Below are 20,241 nucleotides of genomic sequence, written 5' to 3' on the forward strand. Positions count from 1 at the left end.
ACATAAATTACTTGGAATTCTTCTCCACAGATGTGTCTCTTCACCCCATTTGTTATTTATTCAGTCCTCTATTTATATCAGTATGGACCCATCCATGAATATTTATTTTACCTTTTGAATTACAATCTAATACTCTTTTACTTATTTTCTTGCTCAAACTGTTCCAAATTTGGCCATTGGGAGTTCATTTACTTGGCTTGTCTCTCTTTGATATAACCCCAGCATTGTGAGGTTTTGTGATGTATTTTAAATACTTTCTTGCATTCTGGCACCACAAAATACTCCAGGCTCTTCTTGTACATTTCCTACACCAGTCCTAGAATCAGTCATTTCTCCAAGGAACCCTGGTTTCTTTTATTGGAGAATGATATTAAAAACAAATACCTTGGTGCTAGGAGTTTTCATTGCTACTAGGGTATCATTGCTTCTGGGCCTTCTTAGCTGATGGAAAAAGTTGATCTATGAGTGTATATTAACCTGTGTATATAAGATATCTATAAATATTTATCTGTGTAATCAACTATAACTAACTTAAGCTAGTTTTGAATGTATACTGATGTCTCCAACTCTAATCCATTTCTATATGGATCATTCTAGCTTCTTCCCTTATTCGTCTGTAAATTCCCATTTCAACAGTGAAAAACCTGGCTCCCATATCAGCCATTCATCTATGAATAGTTCACTTCCAATATACGTGTACAGCAGTAACAGAATGGTTAACCATTACCTCCATGGAAAACAACTTTTTCCACTAGAGTACAATGTTTATGTATAGTTTCTTTTGCCTTGAAGTTTACAGACTTCAATCATTTCCAGAGTTACTTAGGTCAGCTCCTTTCCTTTCTACTTTCTTGAGTAGGTTGTTTCACACATTAATTATACAGTTAGATTGTCTTGTCACATTCTGCATTCGATCCTGGGATCCCCCAACCTCCTAAGTGGGTTTTTGTTAATTTGCATACATTGAGTCATTCTTCGTGCTATAAAATTCTATGGGTTTTAACAATGCATAATGTCATATATCCACAAATACAATATCATACAGAATAGTTTTACCATTCTTGTCTTAATCTGCTAGACTGCCGTAACAAAATCCCACAGGCTGGATGGCTTAAACGTCAGAAATTTATTTTCTTACAGTTCTGGATACTAGTTCCAGTTCTAGTCCAGGATCAAGTTTTCGGCAGGGTCCAGTTTTTTATTAAGAGCTCTCTTCCAGGCTTGCAGGTGGCTGCTTTGCCCTCATATAGCACCCCCAAGGCTCTGCTCAGCAGTCAGCCTCCAGAACTGTGAGAAAGTAAACTTTTGATGTATAAGCCACGGAGTCTGCGGTATTTTTTTTTCAGTAGCTCAAGTAGACTAAGAAAACTCTGTAAAACTCACCAGTGCTACATCTATTCAACATTCGCCACACACACATACCACCTACCCCACCCTGAAACCCTAGGAAACCACTGATTCTCTTTACTATTGCTATGGTATTGTCTCTTCCAGAATGTCATATAAATGGAACCATACAGTATGTAGCCCTTTCAGACCAGATTCTTTCACTTAGCAACATGCATTTAAGATTCATCATGCCTTTTACTGGCTTGACACTTCATTTTTTCTATAGCTGAATAATATTCCATTGTATGGATACACCATAGTTTGTTTATCCATTAATCTATTAAGGGTCATTTTAGTTGCTTCCAGTTTTTGGTGTTTATGAGTAAAGTTGCTACATATATTTGTCTGTGGGTTTTTGTGCGGACATAAATTTTCCCATCAGCTGGGTAAATACCTAAGGTGTGGTTGCTGGATTTTATGATAAGACTATGTTTAGCTTTGTAAAATAACTGCTAAACTGTCTCCCAAAGTGGCTGTACCATTTTGCATTCCCATCAGCATTGAAAGATCATTCCTGTCACTCCACATCCTTGCCAACAATTGGTATTGTCAGTTTTTTGGATCTTAATGACCCTAATAGCCATGTAATAGTATCCCATTATTTTAATTTGCAAATCCCAAATGGTAAAAGATATTGAGCCATTTTAATGTACTTATTTGCCATCTATATATCATCCTTAGAGACATGTTTGTTCTTATCTTTTGAACACGTTTTAATTGGGTTGGTTATTATTTTGAGTTTTAAATGTTCTTTTTATATTTTAAATACAAGTCCTTTTTCAAATATGTGTTTTACAAATATTTTCTCCCAATCTATGACTTTTCTTTTGATTCCCTTAACAATATCCTTCCTGAAGCAGTTTTCAATTTTAATAAAGTCCAATGTATCAACTTCTTCTTTCGTGAATCATCCTTTTGATGTATCTAAAAACTTATCATCAAACTCAAGGACATCTAGACTTCTCCTGTGTTATCCTATAGAAGTTTTATGTTTTACATTTAGGTCTATGATCCATTTTGAGTTAATTTTGTGAAATGTGTAAAGTCTTTCACAGGACTGTGCAGTTGTTCCAGAACTTTCACAAAGGAGCAAAGGCAGTTAAATGGAGTCACAGGACTGTGCAATTGTTCCAGAACCATTTGTTGAAAACACTGTTCTTTCTCCATTTAACTGCCTTTGCTCCTTTGTGAAAGATAAGCGGCTCTATCTGTCTGGGTCTATTTCTGGACACTCTGTTCTGTTTCATTGACCTATATATCTATTCTTTTGCTAATGCTGTGCTGTCTTCATTACTGTAGATTTATAAAAAGTCTAGAATTGAGTATTACTCCAGCTTTCTTTGCCTCCTCCACCCCTTCCTCCTCCTCTTTCTTCTTCTTCTTCAGTAGTACATTGACTGTTTGAGGGCTTTTGCTTTTCCATAAAAGCTTTAGAATCAGTTTGCCAATGTCTACAAAATACCTTGCTAAAATTTTGATTTGGGGATTTCACTAAATTTGTAGATTAAATGAGGAAGAACTGACATCTCAACACTATTGAATCTTCCAATCCGTGAACACACAATCTCTCTCTATTTATTTAGATTCTCTTGGATTTCTTTCATCAGAGTTTTCCACATATAGATCTTGTTCATAATTTATCAAGTTTGCACCTAAGTATTTCTTTTTTTGGTACTATTGTAAATGGCATTGTTTGTCTAATTTCAAATCCCAGTTGTTTATTGCTGATATATAGGAAATAAATTGACTTTGTATAGTAATTTGTATCCTGTGATCTTGCTGTACTCACTTATTAGTTTCAGGATTTTTGTTATTGTTGTTGATTCTTTGGGATTTTCCACACAGAAAGTCACGCCATCTGCAAACAAAAGCAGTTTCATTTCTTCCTTCCCTATTTGTGTACATTTATTTTCTTTTCTTGTCTTAGTGCACTAGCTAGGACTTTCAGTATAATGGTGAATAGAAGTCATGACAGGACATTCTTGGTTTGTACCTGGTCTTAGGGGCAAAGCATCCAGTTTTTCACCATAATGACATTAGCTATAGGTTTTTGTAGATGTTCTTTAATCAGGTTGAGGGACTTATCCTCTATTCCTAAGATTCACATGTTTTAAATTCTTTCAAACTGATTTATTTTCTCAAGTTCTGATAATTCTGCTGTTTGTGCTATCTCCTGACTTTTCCTCCTGGTTGATCTCTTCCTTTTGTGCTTTGTAGTTTTGATTATGAGAGTTTTGTATTGTTTCTCTGTGGAATTCCTGCCTTTTGCTCATAAAGATGTACTCACATGGAAGTGATAAAGTCCAGCACGCCAATCACTGAATTAACTTTAATACACTACGATTCCCTGAGCAAAATTTGAAAGCAAGTAACTAGTTCACTCCTTAATATTCTTTTAAAATCGCCCATCATCGCATGCGCCTCATGGACAAAATTGGGAGGTGAATCATAGAACTGGATTCGGCTTCCTACTCAGCTTTTTGGCTAGTCATACGTTATTGACCAGGTTCTTTAATTTCAAAGATCTTTAATCTTACTATTTCTCTATATAAAAATTAAAAATGATAACACTTGCCATTTATTTTTACTCAAAGGAGTTTAGAGCCGACTCAATATCTTTCTATTATCAAATTTGTGAACTCCTTGAATAGGGTTGTAAACAGACTCTGAGGCAGCCCACTGATCCCACCTCCTGATGTTCATGCCTTTGTGTAATCCCCACTTCTTGAGTATGGGTGGGTCCTGTGACTTCCACCTAACAGAACAGGGCACGGTTGATGGGATGTCACTCCCGTGATTATGTTCTGCTATATGGCAAAGGTGATGGGACGCCACTCCTGTGGTTACATTGCAGTACTTACTACTCTGTCTTGTTTGCAGTGCCTTCTCTTTCTTTCCATTGCTGGCTTTTAATAAGCAAGCTGCCATGAATCCTATGGTGACAAGGAAATGATTCTGACAACAACCTGAGAGAGCTTAGTCGTAAGTCCTTCCCCAGTCAAGCCTCCAGTTTAAAACTCAATCCTGGGTGACATCTTGAGTGCAGCCTTGTGAGACCCTTAGCAGACCCAGCTGAGCTTTGCCCATACTCCTGACCCATGAAAACTTTGAGATAATAAATATGTTTTAAGCCTCCAAGTTTTCAGTAATTTTGTAAGCAACAACAGAAAGCTGATACAAGTGCAAAGCCTCAATTAAGTAGGTAATGCCTTTTAAGAACCTCAAAGAGTTAGGTGTCAAGCAGTCACCCCAGATTTTAACAAATCTTCTTTTAAAATAACTGTTGCATTTAAGGTAGGTAGGTAAAGAGAGATAAAGAGAAAGAGAGAAGGGAGAAAGTTCTGACACTGAAGAATAGCATTCATTATTTCATAAAAGTATCAAATTTGTGTTTTATTGTCCATAGTTCTGCAAGGAAATGGATATAGAGTACCAATAATTTTGTGATCTGAAGGGTTCAATATACTTGTTATGTATTATTTACTGTGCTTAGATTGTATATATCCATAAATAGTTATACTTTATGATCAGGACACACAAACTGTGTCCAAGTTTTATTTCTTCAGTTCAAACTAAGATTTTAAATACTCTCGTGTCATGCAACTAAGATATGTAAGTATTGCAAAGTACAAAGTGACGAATAAAAGTTTATTTCAAATTTGGTTTATCAAAGCCACACTAGATTCAAGTTTGGCTTTCAATGCCATAGTAGAAAAATGAACTTTAAAAACAAATTGTCAATTAATGTAATTCACCAATATCACATATTTGACAACGTTAGGGAAAAAAAGAAACCTCATTTTTCTTTTCTCAGTAAATTACATCAAAGTGAGTCATTATGCATGAGAAGTTTAGAGAAATAAAATCTTCTAAAGCCCCACTGAGGTCAAGTTTGAAAAGCTATGCTGTGAGAAATTTACCCACATTTCCACAAACAGCAGCTGGTTTTCTTACAACTTGTGAACACACAAAACATGACATACCCTTGCTTCCTGTACTTTGGTTAAAAAGTGCTTTTCTTTTTTTCCAGAACATATCTAACCCTTGACTCTAATTCTTATCACAGTCTACAGTGAAACTTGCTCTGTCCCTTCCCTGTGCCTTTTTGGGTTTGACGTTTATTCTAAGAAAGAGTATTACATCATATTTAACACATAAAGCCACCGGAAAAGCAAATGACCAGTGATGGAGATGACGTGTGGTAATAATCCAAACCTTGTTCACATTGTAGAATAGTTTAAAGTCATCTTTCCTCAAACAAATGTGGTATTTATTTCCCCTGGACTTGGCAAAATAGGATTAACAGGAAATGCTGCATTCAAGCAAGCAGATCTTTAACATCATGATTCTAGTCTGTGATGAGAAATAAGCAATATCAGTTGAATCACAACTGGTTTGCAAGCTCTTGTTGGAAATCAATGTATTGCTAACCATGCAGTTATCAATATGCCTATATCTGAAAACTTGCTTGTGGAGACCAGGAGAAAAAGTCACCCTAAATGTGTTTGTTTTCCTATTTACCAAAGACAATATCCTTATCCATGCAATATCTACAACCGGCTTCCAATTTCAGCCCTGCCACTGACCATGGGAGTTTCTCCAAATTCTTGCTTCCTTGTCTGTATGCCTAACACCTGTCTACAGGGTTATTTCAGAGATCACATGAAAAGCATCTTTAACCTACTAGGCGTCTAGTAAATGGTACACAGGATTGTTATTGTTCATGTGAAGCACACCGTACATTGCTTTTCATAGGGATGATGCTCAAGCAGAGCCCACAGGATGCTTCTGAGTTCAAAGAATTAATAGAAAGTAGGTGCCATTAGAAATCTTTTATATTTTATTTTATTTATTTCTTACCCCACAAGCTTTCCTACCTTCCCCTCTTTTGTTACTCAAAATAACTGGTTCTTTACTCAGTTTATGTAAGTGTAGCAGTTCCATTCACAGGCAACTATCAAATGTCTCTATTTCTCTCAAACATACACACATACACAACTTAAAATCAGTAAGGACTATTTATTACATTGTCTGGATCATCTGCTCTAGAATATAGGCAAAGAGCAGCCGTATCACCAGAACAGAGAAATCATGAACTTTAATGGGTATCGAATAAAAATGTGATTGAAAGGTTAGAAGTAATGTGATATTGACAAAACTAATAGGCAAAAGAGTGCTGAGGCAGTAATTATTTGGAACATACAATATAAAGTGAGGATTAATGTGAGAAAAACTACAGGAGGAAAATCTTTTTCCTGAATCTAATTTTTCAACTTTCAGACATTTGTTCAAAAAACATCACAAAGCTGTAGGATCTTGAGAGTTCTAGACTTGTCATCATGGTTCAGCAGAACAAAAGTTGAATCAGGTGAGAATGACATTCCAAACCTTTTTGATTAGGCTGCCTATAAAAAAGACCTTATTATAATCTTCCTCAGCACCCATCTCAGACAACGTTTTTCCATGGATCTTGTGAAGCTTAAATCCTCATATTAACTCTTATACTTCCTGCTTTATTGTCACTGTGGATGCAAAAAATGGCTGGCGATCATCTTTGTTTATAATCCTTCATAGATTTGAACAGAAACATTCAAAATTGCCTACTCTTAAGCCTTCTCAGAGGCTACTGAGCTTAAGCAAACATAGAGTTTTGTAACCTACCTATTAACTTACAAAAGGTATTCCAAAGTGATTAGATTCTGTTATTCTCTTATTCACATGACTCCAAAAGTTCTGGTTTTTCACGTGGATAATCTAGAAAATAAATATTACTCTTGCATTCACTGGAAGCATTAGAATGAGCAGGCACTTGCGTTAATTTGTAATATTATCTAACTTATTACTTACTTTCCCCTTCTACTATCTATTTCTAATTTGAGCTGTTCTGTTTGAAAAATGATTTAAGAAGCAAAAATAATGATACGAAAATTTAAATAAAGGTCACTACTGCCAAGAAATGGCACGTCAGTTCTGCAATCCATCTGCACTTTCCCACCAAGCTGGGTGGAGTTGATCTAATCAAGTCTAGAGATATTTACAAAATAAGCTAATACGTAAGGGTGCCACAACCCATCAAAAGCGACTCTCTTCCTCTTCCACAGCACGGTGAAGGCCAGGGATGAATTTCAAGAGTTGTTTCCGGACACTTCCCCTTCTGCTTTTCCTGGGCAGGGTCCCAAACATGCTTGAGAAATTGCCCTCCCACAACGGAGACATGGATCCACTGCTGGCAGTACTAATGCTGCGGTTCCTCCTCGAAGAAGACCTCTTCAGAAAATCATCCCCATCCTTGGGGACAAAGCACTCATCATCTGTGCTTGTCTGCCGGCTGAAGGCTTCCCTGCTCGAGTCCTCAGAGATACATGTCTGGTACCCATCCTCGCTGTCCAAGGTCATGGAGCTCAGCCAGCTCTTACAGCTGCTCTCACTGGATAATCGATTCCGGTCCAGGAGGGCTGGGCCCAGCCCAGGCAGGCTTCCAAACAAAGTTGATTCATCTATGTCCATGTTTTCCAAACTTGGGCAGTTAGTGGCATCACCTAGAATGCAGAAAACAAAGTCTACTGTGGAAAAGATCTGAACGTCACCCCCTACAAGTAAATACACCAAAATTTCTTTTCAAAAGGCACAAGAAAGAGTAATGGTGGATAATATTTTTCACTAAGCTTTGATTTGCGTGAACTAGTGACTGTTGTATGAGGCTATTTGAGAAATCTTACAGTAGTGTTTCCCAAACTATTGTTTGTGGACTAGCTTCCATGTAAAAGGATTCCACGGTCAGGAAATGGTAATCCTGGATTAAATAAATCTAAACAAGATCTTTCATATGAGAATAGTTCAACTCATCTAACAGTACACCAGTGTGACTTGTGAATCTCCAAAAGGATCACTTCTTAAACTGAAGTGACCCTGCAAACTTTTATTAAAATTCTCACAGAAATGGGGTTCTAAAGAATATACTTGGGGAAATGTTGTGTTATGAATTTTCTCCATTTAGTTCTTCTCATTTTTAGTTAATGTCTTTTTTTAATAATTGTAAAATTATTATAACTTCATTTGAAGTGTATGGGAAATACAGTTTTAAAACCTGCACCTGTAGGCTGATTATAGAGAATTCAAAGGTGTTTAAAACAGAAAGGGTATCTTCCAGCCTCGAGACTCCAAGTTTCTTCTTAGAATACTTTCATACTTAAAAGCTCTAGAATGGTACTATATCCAGAAAACATCCCTGTCCTCAAATAAGTAATAATTCATTTGAAGAAGCTGAACTTTATCTGCTTAGCTGAATTTTTTCATCAACCTTTTATAACCTACATCTGGGCTCTCCAAACTCAAATTTTAATCACACATCAACATCCTGTCCGTACCCCACTTGCTTCTGCACTATCTGAGTTGGTTGTTAGGCTGCTGAAAGAAAGGAGATTATTTGTAATACCAGACTGAGAACGATATAATTAGAAGGTGACTCTGCTTCAGGAAAAGTACTAGAACATTGCACACTCAGAAGTGGTTTTATTTTGTGCTGATTATCTCTACTGCTGCTCTTTTTCGTCCTTGGTGGGCAATACAAGAAGAGACTGTTTATTTTTCCACTTGATGTGCAAGGTTGAATATGGCCAGCCCTGCAGTGACAAGTCATAATGCTTTCCTTTTTGCTAATGCAGCCTCCTATTTCATCTTGCAATGAGTTGATGAATTTCTTTTGATTGGAGAGAAATTGCTTTGTCGAGTCTCATGCCCTAGATATTTATTCTAGGTCTAGAGAAAGTAAACTAAAGAAGAATTCCTTCAATCTCTCAAAGAATGTGTACAACAATGACCTTATGAGGCGTCAATCTTCTCGATCCTGAACTAAGCAAGGCCATTGCCATCGAACACCAGGACTGCCTACACTTCGCAAGTCAAACCCCATTTCCAGTCCAGGATGCTCCAGAAGTGGAGGCAAAGGTTTCCCAAACATCCTCAAGTCTATGGAAATCCAGGCAGTGGTTGGATTTTGTACCTCTGTCTTGCTAGCAAACTTCAGACCCCCAAAAAATCTATTATGAATTTTGTTAAAATGTTAACATAAAAAAGAGAAGTAATTCATATGTTTCATTTTTTAAAGACACATACCTTCAACACAAATCTCTAAGCCATAAATTAGTGCCTAATTAAGAATTAAACGTACCTTTTTTTTTTTAAACAGATTATCACTTTTAACAGATGTTCTAGTTATAAATAGAGACTTTAGCTCAGTATTATCTGAAGGAGATATAACTTATATTTCAAACCCACATGGCCAGTGGTTTCAGTGAACTATTTGTACATACCAGTTCATTCTGCAGATTATACCAGTCACATAGCACATATCAAATCAACAAATTTTAAACCCAAACCTCCCCTTCAGAAAGCACACAGTGGCAAGAGCCATGCATTTACCATTAACGATGATCGTTCACATTTCTGCCTTGGGTTTAGAGGCCTTGAAGAAGGATTTCTCTGCATCAATGCAAGTTACACAATTTGAACAAATGACAGGAGCTCTACCCAAGAAGCGTGCTACCCTTCCAGTCTCAATAGTTTCTGACAACTATGAAGCCTCTAAGCCATGAACATTCTCAGGAATTTAATTCATCTGCTGCAGTGGTAGGAAAATTAGGCAATCATTCCTCCTGTTCTTTTAAAATCACCAGGTGCCTCTTGCAAGTGTGTGCATGCATGTGCATGTTTGCATGTGCATACGTGTTACGTGTATGGAGGAGGGGGAGTGACTTAACTTACCCCTCCTCCAAATACACAGGTCACTCCAAAGCTCACGCCAAAGAAACACATACTAGTATTCTTGATCCATGCTAAACAATTTTTTCTTGTAATGATAATAATCTTAAAACAACTTAGAGGCAGAAATACTGTAAGGATGAAATGTTAGGTGGTTTCTCAACAGGAAATCGCATTTACCATGAAGCAGGCGGTGTTCCTGTAACTGCAGAGATCTGAACTCCACCCATTTCTTCTTCAAAGTTTGCTGTGAGAAAGAAGGAAAAAAAATACTCATTATAGGAAACCCCAGTGAAGACAGCAATTGACTTCTAGGTGTTGAGAGTTGTCATTAAAATTTTTTCTTTTCTTTCTAGCACTAGCAACCCTTCTGTTCATTTGAAAGATCATTTTCTTCATTAAAGAGGGATATTGGGAATACTACTTTCTCAAGAAAAAAATCTAGTAGCACCAACAAGTTGAAACCATGACATTGTTTCAACAGAAACAATAGACAATAGAAACAATGACGTTTATATATCTTCATTTTTAAAAATATTATAGAACCAGATTGCTTAGGTTTGCGTCATTTACTATTGTTTAGGCAAAGATTTACACTCTAGGTTTCACCCATCTGCAAGAGGACAACCATAAGAGAACCTAAACCCTGGGACTGACATGAAGATTAAATGAGTTAGTAGAAGTAAGATGTTTAGAAGAGTGACCAGAATTTAAGAAATATTCAATAAATACCATCATCAGCCTATAAGGCTGAGGCGCTAAAACAGTCTGTTTTGCTGGACATTGATTTAGCTTCCACACCAAAAAAGGGAAGCTGACCTGTTCTGAAAGACTTCCCTGAAGGACTAAACTTAGAACACTGCTAAGCACCCTAACTTCTTTTGTTTGAGGAAGATTAGCCCTGAGCTAACTACTGCCAATCCTCCTCTTTTTGCTGAGGAAGCCTGGCCCTGAGCTAACATCCATGCCCATCTTCCTCTACTTTATATGTGGGATGCCTACCACAGCATGGTGTTCCAAGCGGTGCCATGTCCGCACCCAGGATCCGAACCGGGGAACCCCGGGCCGCTGACAAGTGGAATGTGAGAACTTAACCGCTGCGCCACTGGGCCAGCGCCACACCGTAGCTTCTTAACTGCTTCCTTCCTTGGCTGCCTGGCACACAAGAGCGGAGGCCCGGGGTGGGAACGAAGTGGCTGCTTTAAAGGTCAAGACTACACGTGAGGCCTGGCCTAGCCCACAGACGAGGCTGAGGATGGGAATCGAAAACAAACCAGGTAGAAGGCACCTGACGAGGCACAGTCAAAGGTTCCTTCCCCCTCCCGCTCAGTCCTCTGCTCCACCCCTTCCTTTGCCATTTCAGTCCCCACAGCAAGCCCAGCAGGCAGGCACAGCTCAGATTAGCCTGTGGACGCTTATCCCAAAGGAAAGGCAGCCTCGTTGGAAACAAGTGGTCCTTTGTACAAAGTAATCTGGAAGGGGCAGATGAAGACTAAAAAGGAAAAGAAAAAAAACGTGTATTTGGGAGGGGAAGCCCAAAGAAAAGAAAATGATAACATTACACATACGTTATTAAATGTGTAAGGGAAAATTGCTGGTTCCTCAGTTCAGGGACTGAGCAATCTCTGGGCAGAATTTCCAAGTCTAAACAATAGTAACATTTAGCAGCAATCCTTGTGGTTGTTAAAATAATATGCAAGGAATAAATCAAAGCTATAAAATGCCTGGCTCAGTTAAGTTCTCGTTTTTTCTGTGCTATAATATAGTCTATCTGGCTATGAGACTGCTGGGCTGCCTGGATCGCAGCTCTTGTTATCTGTGTAAACCAGTGGTCACGTGAAGGTTAGAATCAGGGACCCAGGGAGTGGAAAACTAGCAAGGATCTGGCATATATACCAAGCCCATTCTTCTTTCTCAAAGAAATTTATCTCCTGCAAGAGAACAGAGTCCAGGAAGGGAGCATAAGGACAGGTTTACCGTCAAAACTAAATAGAGAGAGAAGAGGTAGTTGTATTTCTGTACTTACTATCCAGAAATACAAAGTCAGGGCTTACCAAATAGGTGATTTTTCTGAAAATAAGGGTTTTAAAATATCTAATCTGTTGATTTCGCCCAGTCATCTAAGTATGTCATCACTTAAACCAAGAAAATACCAATGTAAAGATCAGATGTGTCAAAGTGACTCAGAGTTTTGAGTCTATATCTAAGCTTCCCTATTTTCCTCAGAGTCTGTTGCTGCCTGTTATTAACATCACAGTTGCATATTTGCACAATTCTAACCTCTCACCATTAAAAGAAAACTAAAGCACTTGGGAGATCTAAGCAACCTGAGCCACAGCACCTCATGGAGCCTTGCTCAGTGCCTGGTACACAGCAGCTGCTCAGTAAGCATTGGTTGAATGAATATATAAAAGAACGACTTCCTGAAACAACACTCAATTATCACACATTAGATATTTTGGATTGGATATATTTCCAATGTTTCAACCTACGTTAGACATATAGCTAAACATTTCCATGGTGGTTTACTATTTTCCTAGTGCTTTCACGAATAATATACTGTTTAATCTTCCTGACTGTCCTAAAAAGTTCGAGATTAGAAAATAAAAATTCAATGTAGCAAAATATTTCCCAAGGGCTATAAACTCATTAAATAGCAGAACTAGATTAAAAAATAGCTCCCCCAACACATTGGATGTGCTGTTTTCATGTTGAACATTTGAATCATAGGTCATGAGAAAGGGAATCCCTGAAAACATGGCTCAGAAGGGACTATCACTTCTAAAGAAGAGCTCCTGGCCTCACAAAGAGTCTTGGAAGGGCAGAATACACATTTACGTAGAACGCACAAACTAAATGTCATTGTGTGAAGGGGAAGCCAGCCTCACCTTGGTTATAGGTCAGACCCAGGCATTTCTGGCTCCAGGGATGAACTGGAAATCTTGTAATTTCAAGATTAGAAAAGAAACAGAAATGCAAGAAGGTAAGCAGGAATGAACCCAAAGGTCTGCTGGACCTGGAAAAGCAGAAAGAGGCATCTAGCGATTTGAATCCTACAGTGATATATAGTTTAAATGCACTTATCTGAGGCGGAGAACAGAGATAAGTTTCCTGCTAGAGAAAAGAACCTTGGCTAAAGCTCCATCATCGTGAAAAGGAGGCTGAGAAAAACTGCTGATGGTTCATGTAGAGCTTGTACCTAGAGAGGCAGGAGTACATAAATGCACCCTCATGACCTGGGCCAGGCAGCACAGTGACCCTCCAGAGGAGACATCCATGCCACCAGACCTGGCTCTGGGTTGGAAGTCTTGAAGCGCAGAACAGAGGCAACTGCCTAACTATCACACTGAGCAGAAGGAAGAGGCCACCGTGCAAGGGAAGTGGGCAAGCTAAACTCTAAAACACCCTCAGAAATCTAGTGACAAGAGAGACAACTAAACTGATCGTCAGTACATGGATTCTCTCCAAATACAATGAAAATAGAAAAGTGTTCAATGAAGACTTTAAAACAAGAATATTTATAATCCTCTGAGAGAGAAATGAGATCAATGTTCATAAGAACAAGAAACTTGAAACAAATAAATAAAACATGGACAGATAGACATGAAAAATAACTATTTGAAAATTTAAAAAAATCAATTTTTAAAACTCAATAGAAAGGGGCCGTTCCCATGGCCAAGTGGTTAAGTTCACGCGCTCCACTTTGGCGGCCCAGGGTTTCACCGGTTCAGATCCTGGGTGCGGACATGGCACCACTCATCAGGCCATGCTGAGGTGGCATCCCACATAGCACAACCAGAGGCACTCACAACTAGAATATACAACTATGTACTGGGGGGCTTTGGGGAGAAGAAGAAAGGAGAAAAAAAAAAGAAGATTGGCAACAGTTGTTAGTTCAGGTGCCAATCTTTAAAAAAAACTCAATAGAAAGAACACATTCTATACAGAACACAACATTATTGAAGATAATACTAACGAATTTTTTAAAAAATCACAAAAAAGATAAAGTGATATAAAATATGAAAGAGTGGTTTGGAAGCATGGAAGATAAATCAAGAAACTAAAATATGTCTAACAGAAATACCAGAAGATAATTCAAGGAATGGTGAAGAAGGTATATTTAAAGAGATGGAGCTGATAGCTTTCCAAAAATGAAGAAAGTCACAAGTCTTTAGATTGAAAGGGCACTGCAAATTCTAAGCAGTATAAATGGAGAAATGAGTCCAGACCTTATCAAACTGTGGTGAAACTGTAGATCAATAAAGACAAAAGAACATCTTAAAAGCAACCAGAAAAAGATGAACCAGTGCCACAAATTGAAATACCAGTTTTTGAAAAGACTCAAAAATAGAAAATACTCTAGAGAGAATTACAAAGAATAAAAAGAAGAGAAGGCATAAAAAGTAGTACAAATAAAAATGGAACATAATCACAGTTGTGATAGAAAAGAGAAGATGAGAAGAGAATGTTTATTATCAACTTCATGCCAGAAATTCGAAAATTTAAAAACTTTATTAACAAAAACATAATTCAATAAATAGGCCCAAAAACCAAAACCAGAAAGCCTAGGCAGTCTTATAACTAATAATGAAACTGAAACAGAGTTTAGAAGTCTTTCCACCAAAAATGAGGCTCAAGCACAGCTAATTCAGATAGCGTTACAAGAACTCTACCAAAGGGGAAAAAAGGGGAAGATAGTCCCCAGATCATGCTAAAAGTCCAGTAAACTGGAGACTAAAACTAAAGGAAGATAGACTGAGAAAAGAAAATTACAGGCCATTCTACCTGTAAAATGAAGCTGCCCTCAACAGTTCTAAAGAAAATGTCAGCAAATCAAATCTGCAAGTATATAAAAGATGATTATAAGTTACAGGTTGAGTTTATTCTAGAAATGCAAGAGTGGCTTTATATTAGAAAATCTTTACATGTCACTCATTGTATTGATAGATTTTTAAAAATAAACGAGAGGGTCATCTTAACACATGCAGAGAAAAGTTTTTGATAAAATTTAATACACAAGCTCTATAAAAACTATCAGCAAACTTGGTGTAGAAGGGAGCCTCCTTAACCCGAAAAGTATATTCATAAAAAGAACTCATTCCTAATAGAAAAGAGTCAAAAGAATTCCCCTTAAAGTCAAGAACAAAACAGGAATGCCTACTATCATAGTTCCTATTTATAATTGTATTGTAGGCCTCAGCCAGTGTAGTAAAGTAAGAAAAAGAACCCAATGTCATTCTTACTATATAGTTATTATGTTCATAGGAAACCCAAAATAATCTATAGATAATTTACTAGAAATTATATAGTTTAGCAAGGTGTTTGATTATAATTACAGCATAGAAAAATTTATTTTACATATCCATTACATTAATCTCAATTAAAAGATCAAATTTTTATAAAGAAACTATAATACGAACAAAAAATCATAAGTTACAAAGGAATAAACTTAACAAAAGATATATAGGATCTATTTGCATAAAATTATAAGACTTTATTGAAAAACATAAAGAAAACAAAAATGGTGAGATCATCCATCAGTGAGAAAATGCAGACCATAAGGATATCATCTCCTAAAATTTATCTATCTATATAAAATGTGATACCAACCAAGATTCTAACGCTTATTGATGGGAACTTGACAATCTGATTCTAAAATTTATATAGAAGATCAAAAAACCAAGAATAACCTGGAAAGCTTGCCCAGTGAAATATCAAGATTTATTACCAGGTATACTAACTGAGTTTTATATAAACAAATCAACCAGTGGATCAGAATTGGGAGCCTGTAAGAAAATCCGTGCATATATGCAACTGGCTTAAAAATAGAGGTTTCGCTGCCGGTCAGTTGAGGGAAATGGAGTTCCATAAAATAATGGTGTGGGAGAACTGAGTGTTCATGTGGAAAAAAATAAAATTGGAATCCTATCTCCAGCTCTATACAATAATTAATTCTGGGTGAATTAAGGACTTAAACGTAAAAAGGAAAAACTTTAAAACTTGTAGAAGAAAATATAGATAATGCAGATTAATTATGAATGATAAACAATTAGGAGCTCGCTCATGAACAAAAATATCAAAGAAGGAATACATCCAAAGTGCTAAGGGAACGAAATATCAATTTAGAATAATACAGTTACCCAGTAAAACTCTCCTTCGACAGTAGTGGTGAAATAAAGATATCTTTTTGACAAAGAAAGACCTGCTTGCCCTCCCCAGAGGAAGTACGACAGCAAGAAGGAGAGCAAGCCCAGAGGTAGGGAACAGAACATAAAAAAACGACAGCAAGCACATCAATTCAACAGGTTAGTATATTTGTATACCAGTTATTTAGAACAAAAACCTATATTTTTTCATTTCAAAAATTGACAAAATTTTCCATAAAGTAAGCAATAATAAAGAAGATGAGGTCTGACATGGACATTTAAAGCATGTTAAGGTCCTCGTGATGTTCTGGGAGAGGATGGAGATACTGAAAAATTCATACATTGTTAGAAAAAATAATAGTTACGTATATATATTAAAACTTCAAGAGAAAACGTTCAAAGAGCAGAAATTGCATAGAAGCATGAAATATGTGTTGTGCAAGACACTATTTTATTCCATGAAATATAAAACTATTTTTTACTTATGTTTTAGATAACATCACCAGTTTATTTTGTACATTTCTTTCCTTTTTCTACAAAAGGTTGAAAGAAACCAGTTTTACTTTTTTTTAAAAAAAGATGTTCACTATCTCCATTTTGAAAAAAACAAATTAACTTTTGACAGTTTTAAAAACCTACATACAATGAAGCACTGTTTCCTCCTTACAAAAATGTATAATAAAATGTTAGAGGCATTCCCTTTAAAGTCAAGAATAAGACTATCACTATTTAAAAAATACTGAAGGTCCTAACCAATGTTATAAGAGAAGAAAATAAACTAGTTGAATGATTGGGGGTAAAGGGGCAAAACTTTCATTATCCACAGATGATATGATATCTATATAGAAAATCTAAGGGAATCTACAAACATATTAGAATAAAGGCAGCTCACCAAGACTACTGGATTTAAAAATTTACACAAAAATCAACAGCAATAAGCAGCTGAAAAATTAAAAGATCATATTTACTATAGCAATAAAAATTAGAAGTACATAAGAATAAATATAATAAAAGATGTAAAAATGTGTGAAGGAATTACAAAATGTCTTTGAAGTACATAAAAGACCTGAATGAAAAGATTGAGATCCTGTGTTTGAAGTGAAAACAGTAAAGGTATCAATTGATCTCACTTATTCTATGAATGCAATGCAATTGCTGCCAAAATCTGAACTGAGGATTTTTTTCAAGGAAATTTACAAATTGAGTCAAAAAAATCACAGCGATAAGTAAAATAAGAGGAACATACAACCAATGTTGACAAAGAAGAAAACAGGGCTGGTTGATGAATTAGACGTGAAGGAAGAGAGGAATACAAAAGACAAAATAGAAATAGAAATATAGGAACTCTACCTCCAGTAACTAAGGGCTCAATAATTGTGAAGGGGATACTTCATGAAGAAAACTAGTAAATGGCAGCTATTGCTAAACAAAGTCCACATGAGCACCCTGCCTGTGCAGTCTGCGCAGACAGACGCCTCCCTGCCATGCAGCGGGGAGCACTGGATAAAGAGGTCAGTTGGGGTTGGGGCAGGGGTCTGAAGGCTACAACTCAGATGCTCATGAGTGAGGGTCTGGACTTCAAGGCCTGGCAGAACCACATCAGTATAGCAAACTAAGATTTTTAAGACCCGCAAAGAGCCATTCTGGGAATTTCCACTGAAAACCCTGCATTGTCCACTAACTCCTGGAAACTTTAATTTTTCCTCTTCGAAGTTGACAGTGTGTTTGCCAATAAAAATAAATTCAAGGACAGTCACAGAAGTAGAAGGAGGTGATTTTTGTAGTAAGAATGAGGCAGAACGGAAGGACACAGAGGAGGACGGGGGAAAAGCAAAAATTCCAGCCTTCCTGCACACACATGCAGCACTTGGGAAAATGAGAAGACCAGCTCCTCCTTCTTTGTTTTTTCCAAACAAAATGTAAATCAAGAGAGATCACAGGTGCATTAATGAAAAGTTCTTCAAGTCACGTGCCTTCCTGTTGCCTTTCTGAGCCTCACAGACACAGAGAGGAAGGAAGGAAGCGATTTGCACTGGTTTGTGGAATTTAATATTCCTGCGAAGGTAATTGTGTGGCTCTTGATAATTCAGCTTAGACTCATCACGACATTTCATCTTCAAGGGCTATCTCAACTCCTCAAATAGATCTTTATTCTACCGATCACACAGTCAAGGATGAAAAATGTGCCTCACTGTATTAAATTAAATTACCTTTAAAACTTGCAGCTTTGCTTCAAGCTCTGTTCTTTTGAGAATCATTGTTCCATTAAGAGTCTCTATCCTGTTTTAAGAAAAAAGAGGTGGGGGGGGGGAGTAGCATGAATGATTCTTTTGAACAAGTACCATCCTTATGGAGTACTACACTTTGAGCACTAGCTATTTTTAAAAAGCAACATAAATGTTACGATTCTTGCAGCACTTAAAGTATCTGGACGTAGGCCAAATCTTCTGACAACATTCAGAGAAAGAAAACGGAAAAAAACAAAAAACACCTCCCCTTGAGAATGTGGCTGAAAGTAAAGAGTCTGGTTAAGGTGTAAACTGCAGCCCATTTTAGTGAAGCCACTGTATGACAATGATGGTGTTCTCCGCTAGAATCTATTCTTGTGGGGTTTGGTTGAATCACCTCTTTCATTTAGTGAATGTTTATTGATCATCTACTGTGTTCCAGACTCTAGACCCCGTGCTGAGCATGACGGTACAGCAATGCAAACAACAGGCACTAGGGACTTTCAAATAGTGAAATCAACATGCTGTTTCTTGACACAGGAAAAATTCCTTTCCTCTCTCTGATTCCAGAAGCCTTTACCTCTGTAAATTGTCTTAATTTGGAACTAGGACAAATTGAACCAGAACTACTATAAGATAATAACCTTCATATGACTCTTTCATCTCTAAATCTTTTAAGTTTATGAACTTTAATCCTAGAATTATCAGTTCAGTGACGTTCTTTTCTCCCTATCTATACCAAATGTCTTTCTAAAAATAGATAGACTTGTTCTATCCTGAGTGATTTGATTTGTTTTGTGAGCTCAAGTTAGAGGCCTTTATTTTGACTACCAAGCCATCAATCTGAATAAGATAATAAATTTTATGTTTGAGTCACACACCTAAGCATTTTTAAAGTGTTGGTTCAAATTCCTTCCAATACATAAGCTGTAACTCTATTTATAAAGATGCAAGAAATTGTTCAAGGCATGGTAAAATAATAGCATTAAATGTGGAGACCAATTTTCCCTTATTTCTAATAGCATCACACCCAAAAGAATGAGACGATAGCAAGCCAAGTTGCTGTCTGCTTTTTCATGAGGGCGGTCTTGATTCTGGGAAATAGTGAGGATCCCTATAAATCTGTTTCACTGGGACTCAGCGTCAGTCTGACCCACCCAAGCAATAGATGTCTATGGGCAAAATCATAGGCAAAGACTAGTTGCTCTCTTCAGCAGTATTTGTACAGACTATCTCTCATTTTCCTGATCTCTGGATTTCTAATTGTCTTTTCCCATCACTCCTTAATTATCCACCTTAAGTCTGCCTACTGCACCCATTGGAATATAGGTTTCTGATTCTAACCACCAGCATGTTTTCTTGGACTCTAAGTGGTTCTTATGTTCTAGATTCAGGGTTCTCTGAAGCAAGAGTGCCCTCATCCTTAACCCTGAACTCACAGGATCCATAGAACTGGACTCAGTCCTCTACCACCACCAGTCATCTTTCAAAACTACTTCTACATATGCTCAAAATATCCTTTGAAGTTTTAGACTAGAATCACTGAAGAGCATCTAGTGGATTTTCTACTGGCAGCTTGCAATGAGCAGCTGTGGTGTAACCGAAGAGAATAGCTCCTGGCATCCAGAGCAGGTGGTCAAATCCCAGCCCTGTCACTTACTAGATGGTTGACCTTAACACAGCCTTCATTTAAGGTCAGTCACTTCATCTGTAAATAG

At 37.1% G+C, this 20,241-nt stretch overlaps 1 protein-coding gene across 3 annotated transcripts in view; it reads right to left on the minus strand.

Annotated features, from left to right (window-relative positions):
* Positions 1–6,388: 6,388 nt before the first annotated feature.
* Positions 6,389–20,241, minus strand: part of CYTIP (cytohesin 1 interacting protein) — an 83,967-nt gene continuing 70,114 nt past the window's right edge. For all 3 annotated transcript variants that reach the window (XM_023622942.2, XM_014732466.3, XM_001491278.5), the window contains 3 exons: positions 18,506–18,575; positions 10,330–10,396; positions 6,389–7,928 (listed from right to left, as the gene is read on the minus strand). In XM_023622942.2, the coding sequence (XP_023478710.1) occupies positions 7,462–7,928; positions 10,330–10,396; positions 18,506–18,575 (604 nt within the window). In that variant the 3' untranslated portion in view covers positions 6,389–7,461. The remainder of the gene's footprint in view (positions 7,929–10,329; positions 10,397–18,505; positions 18,576–20,241) is intronic.

This window comes from Equus caballus, chromosome 18, assembly GCF_041296265.1.
Source record: "Equus caballus isolate H_3958 breed thoroughbred chromosome 18, TB-T2T, whole genome shotgun sequence".
Taxonomy (NCBI): Eukaryota; Metazoa; Chordata; class Mammalia; order Perissodactyla; family Equidae; genus Equus; species Equus caballus.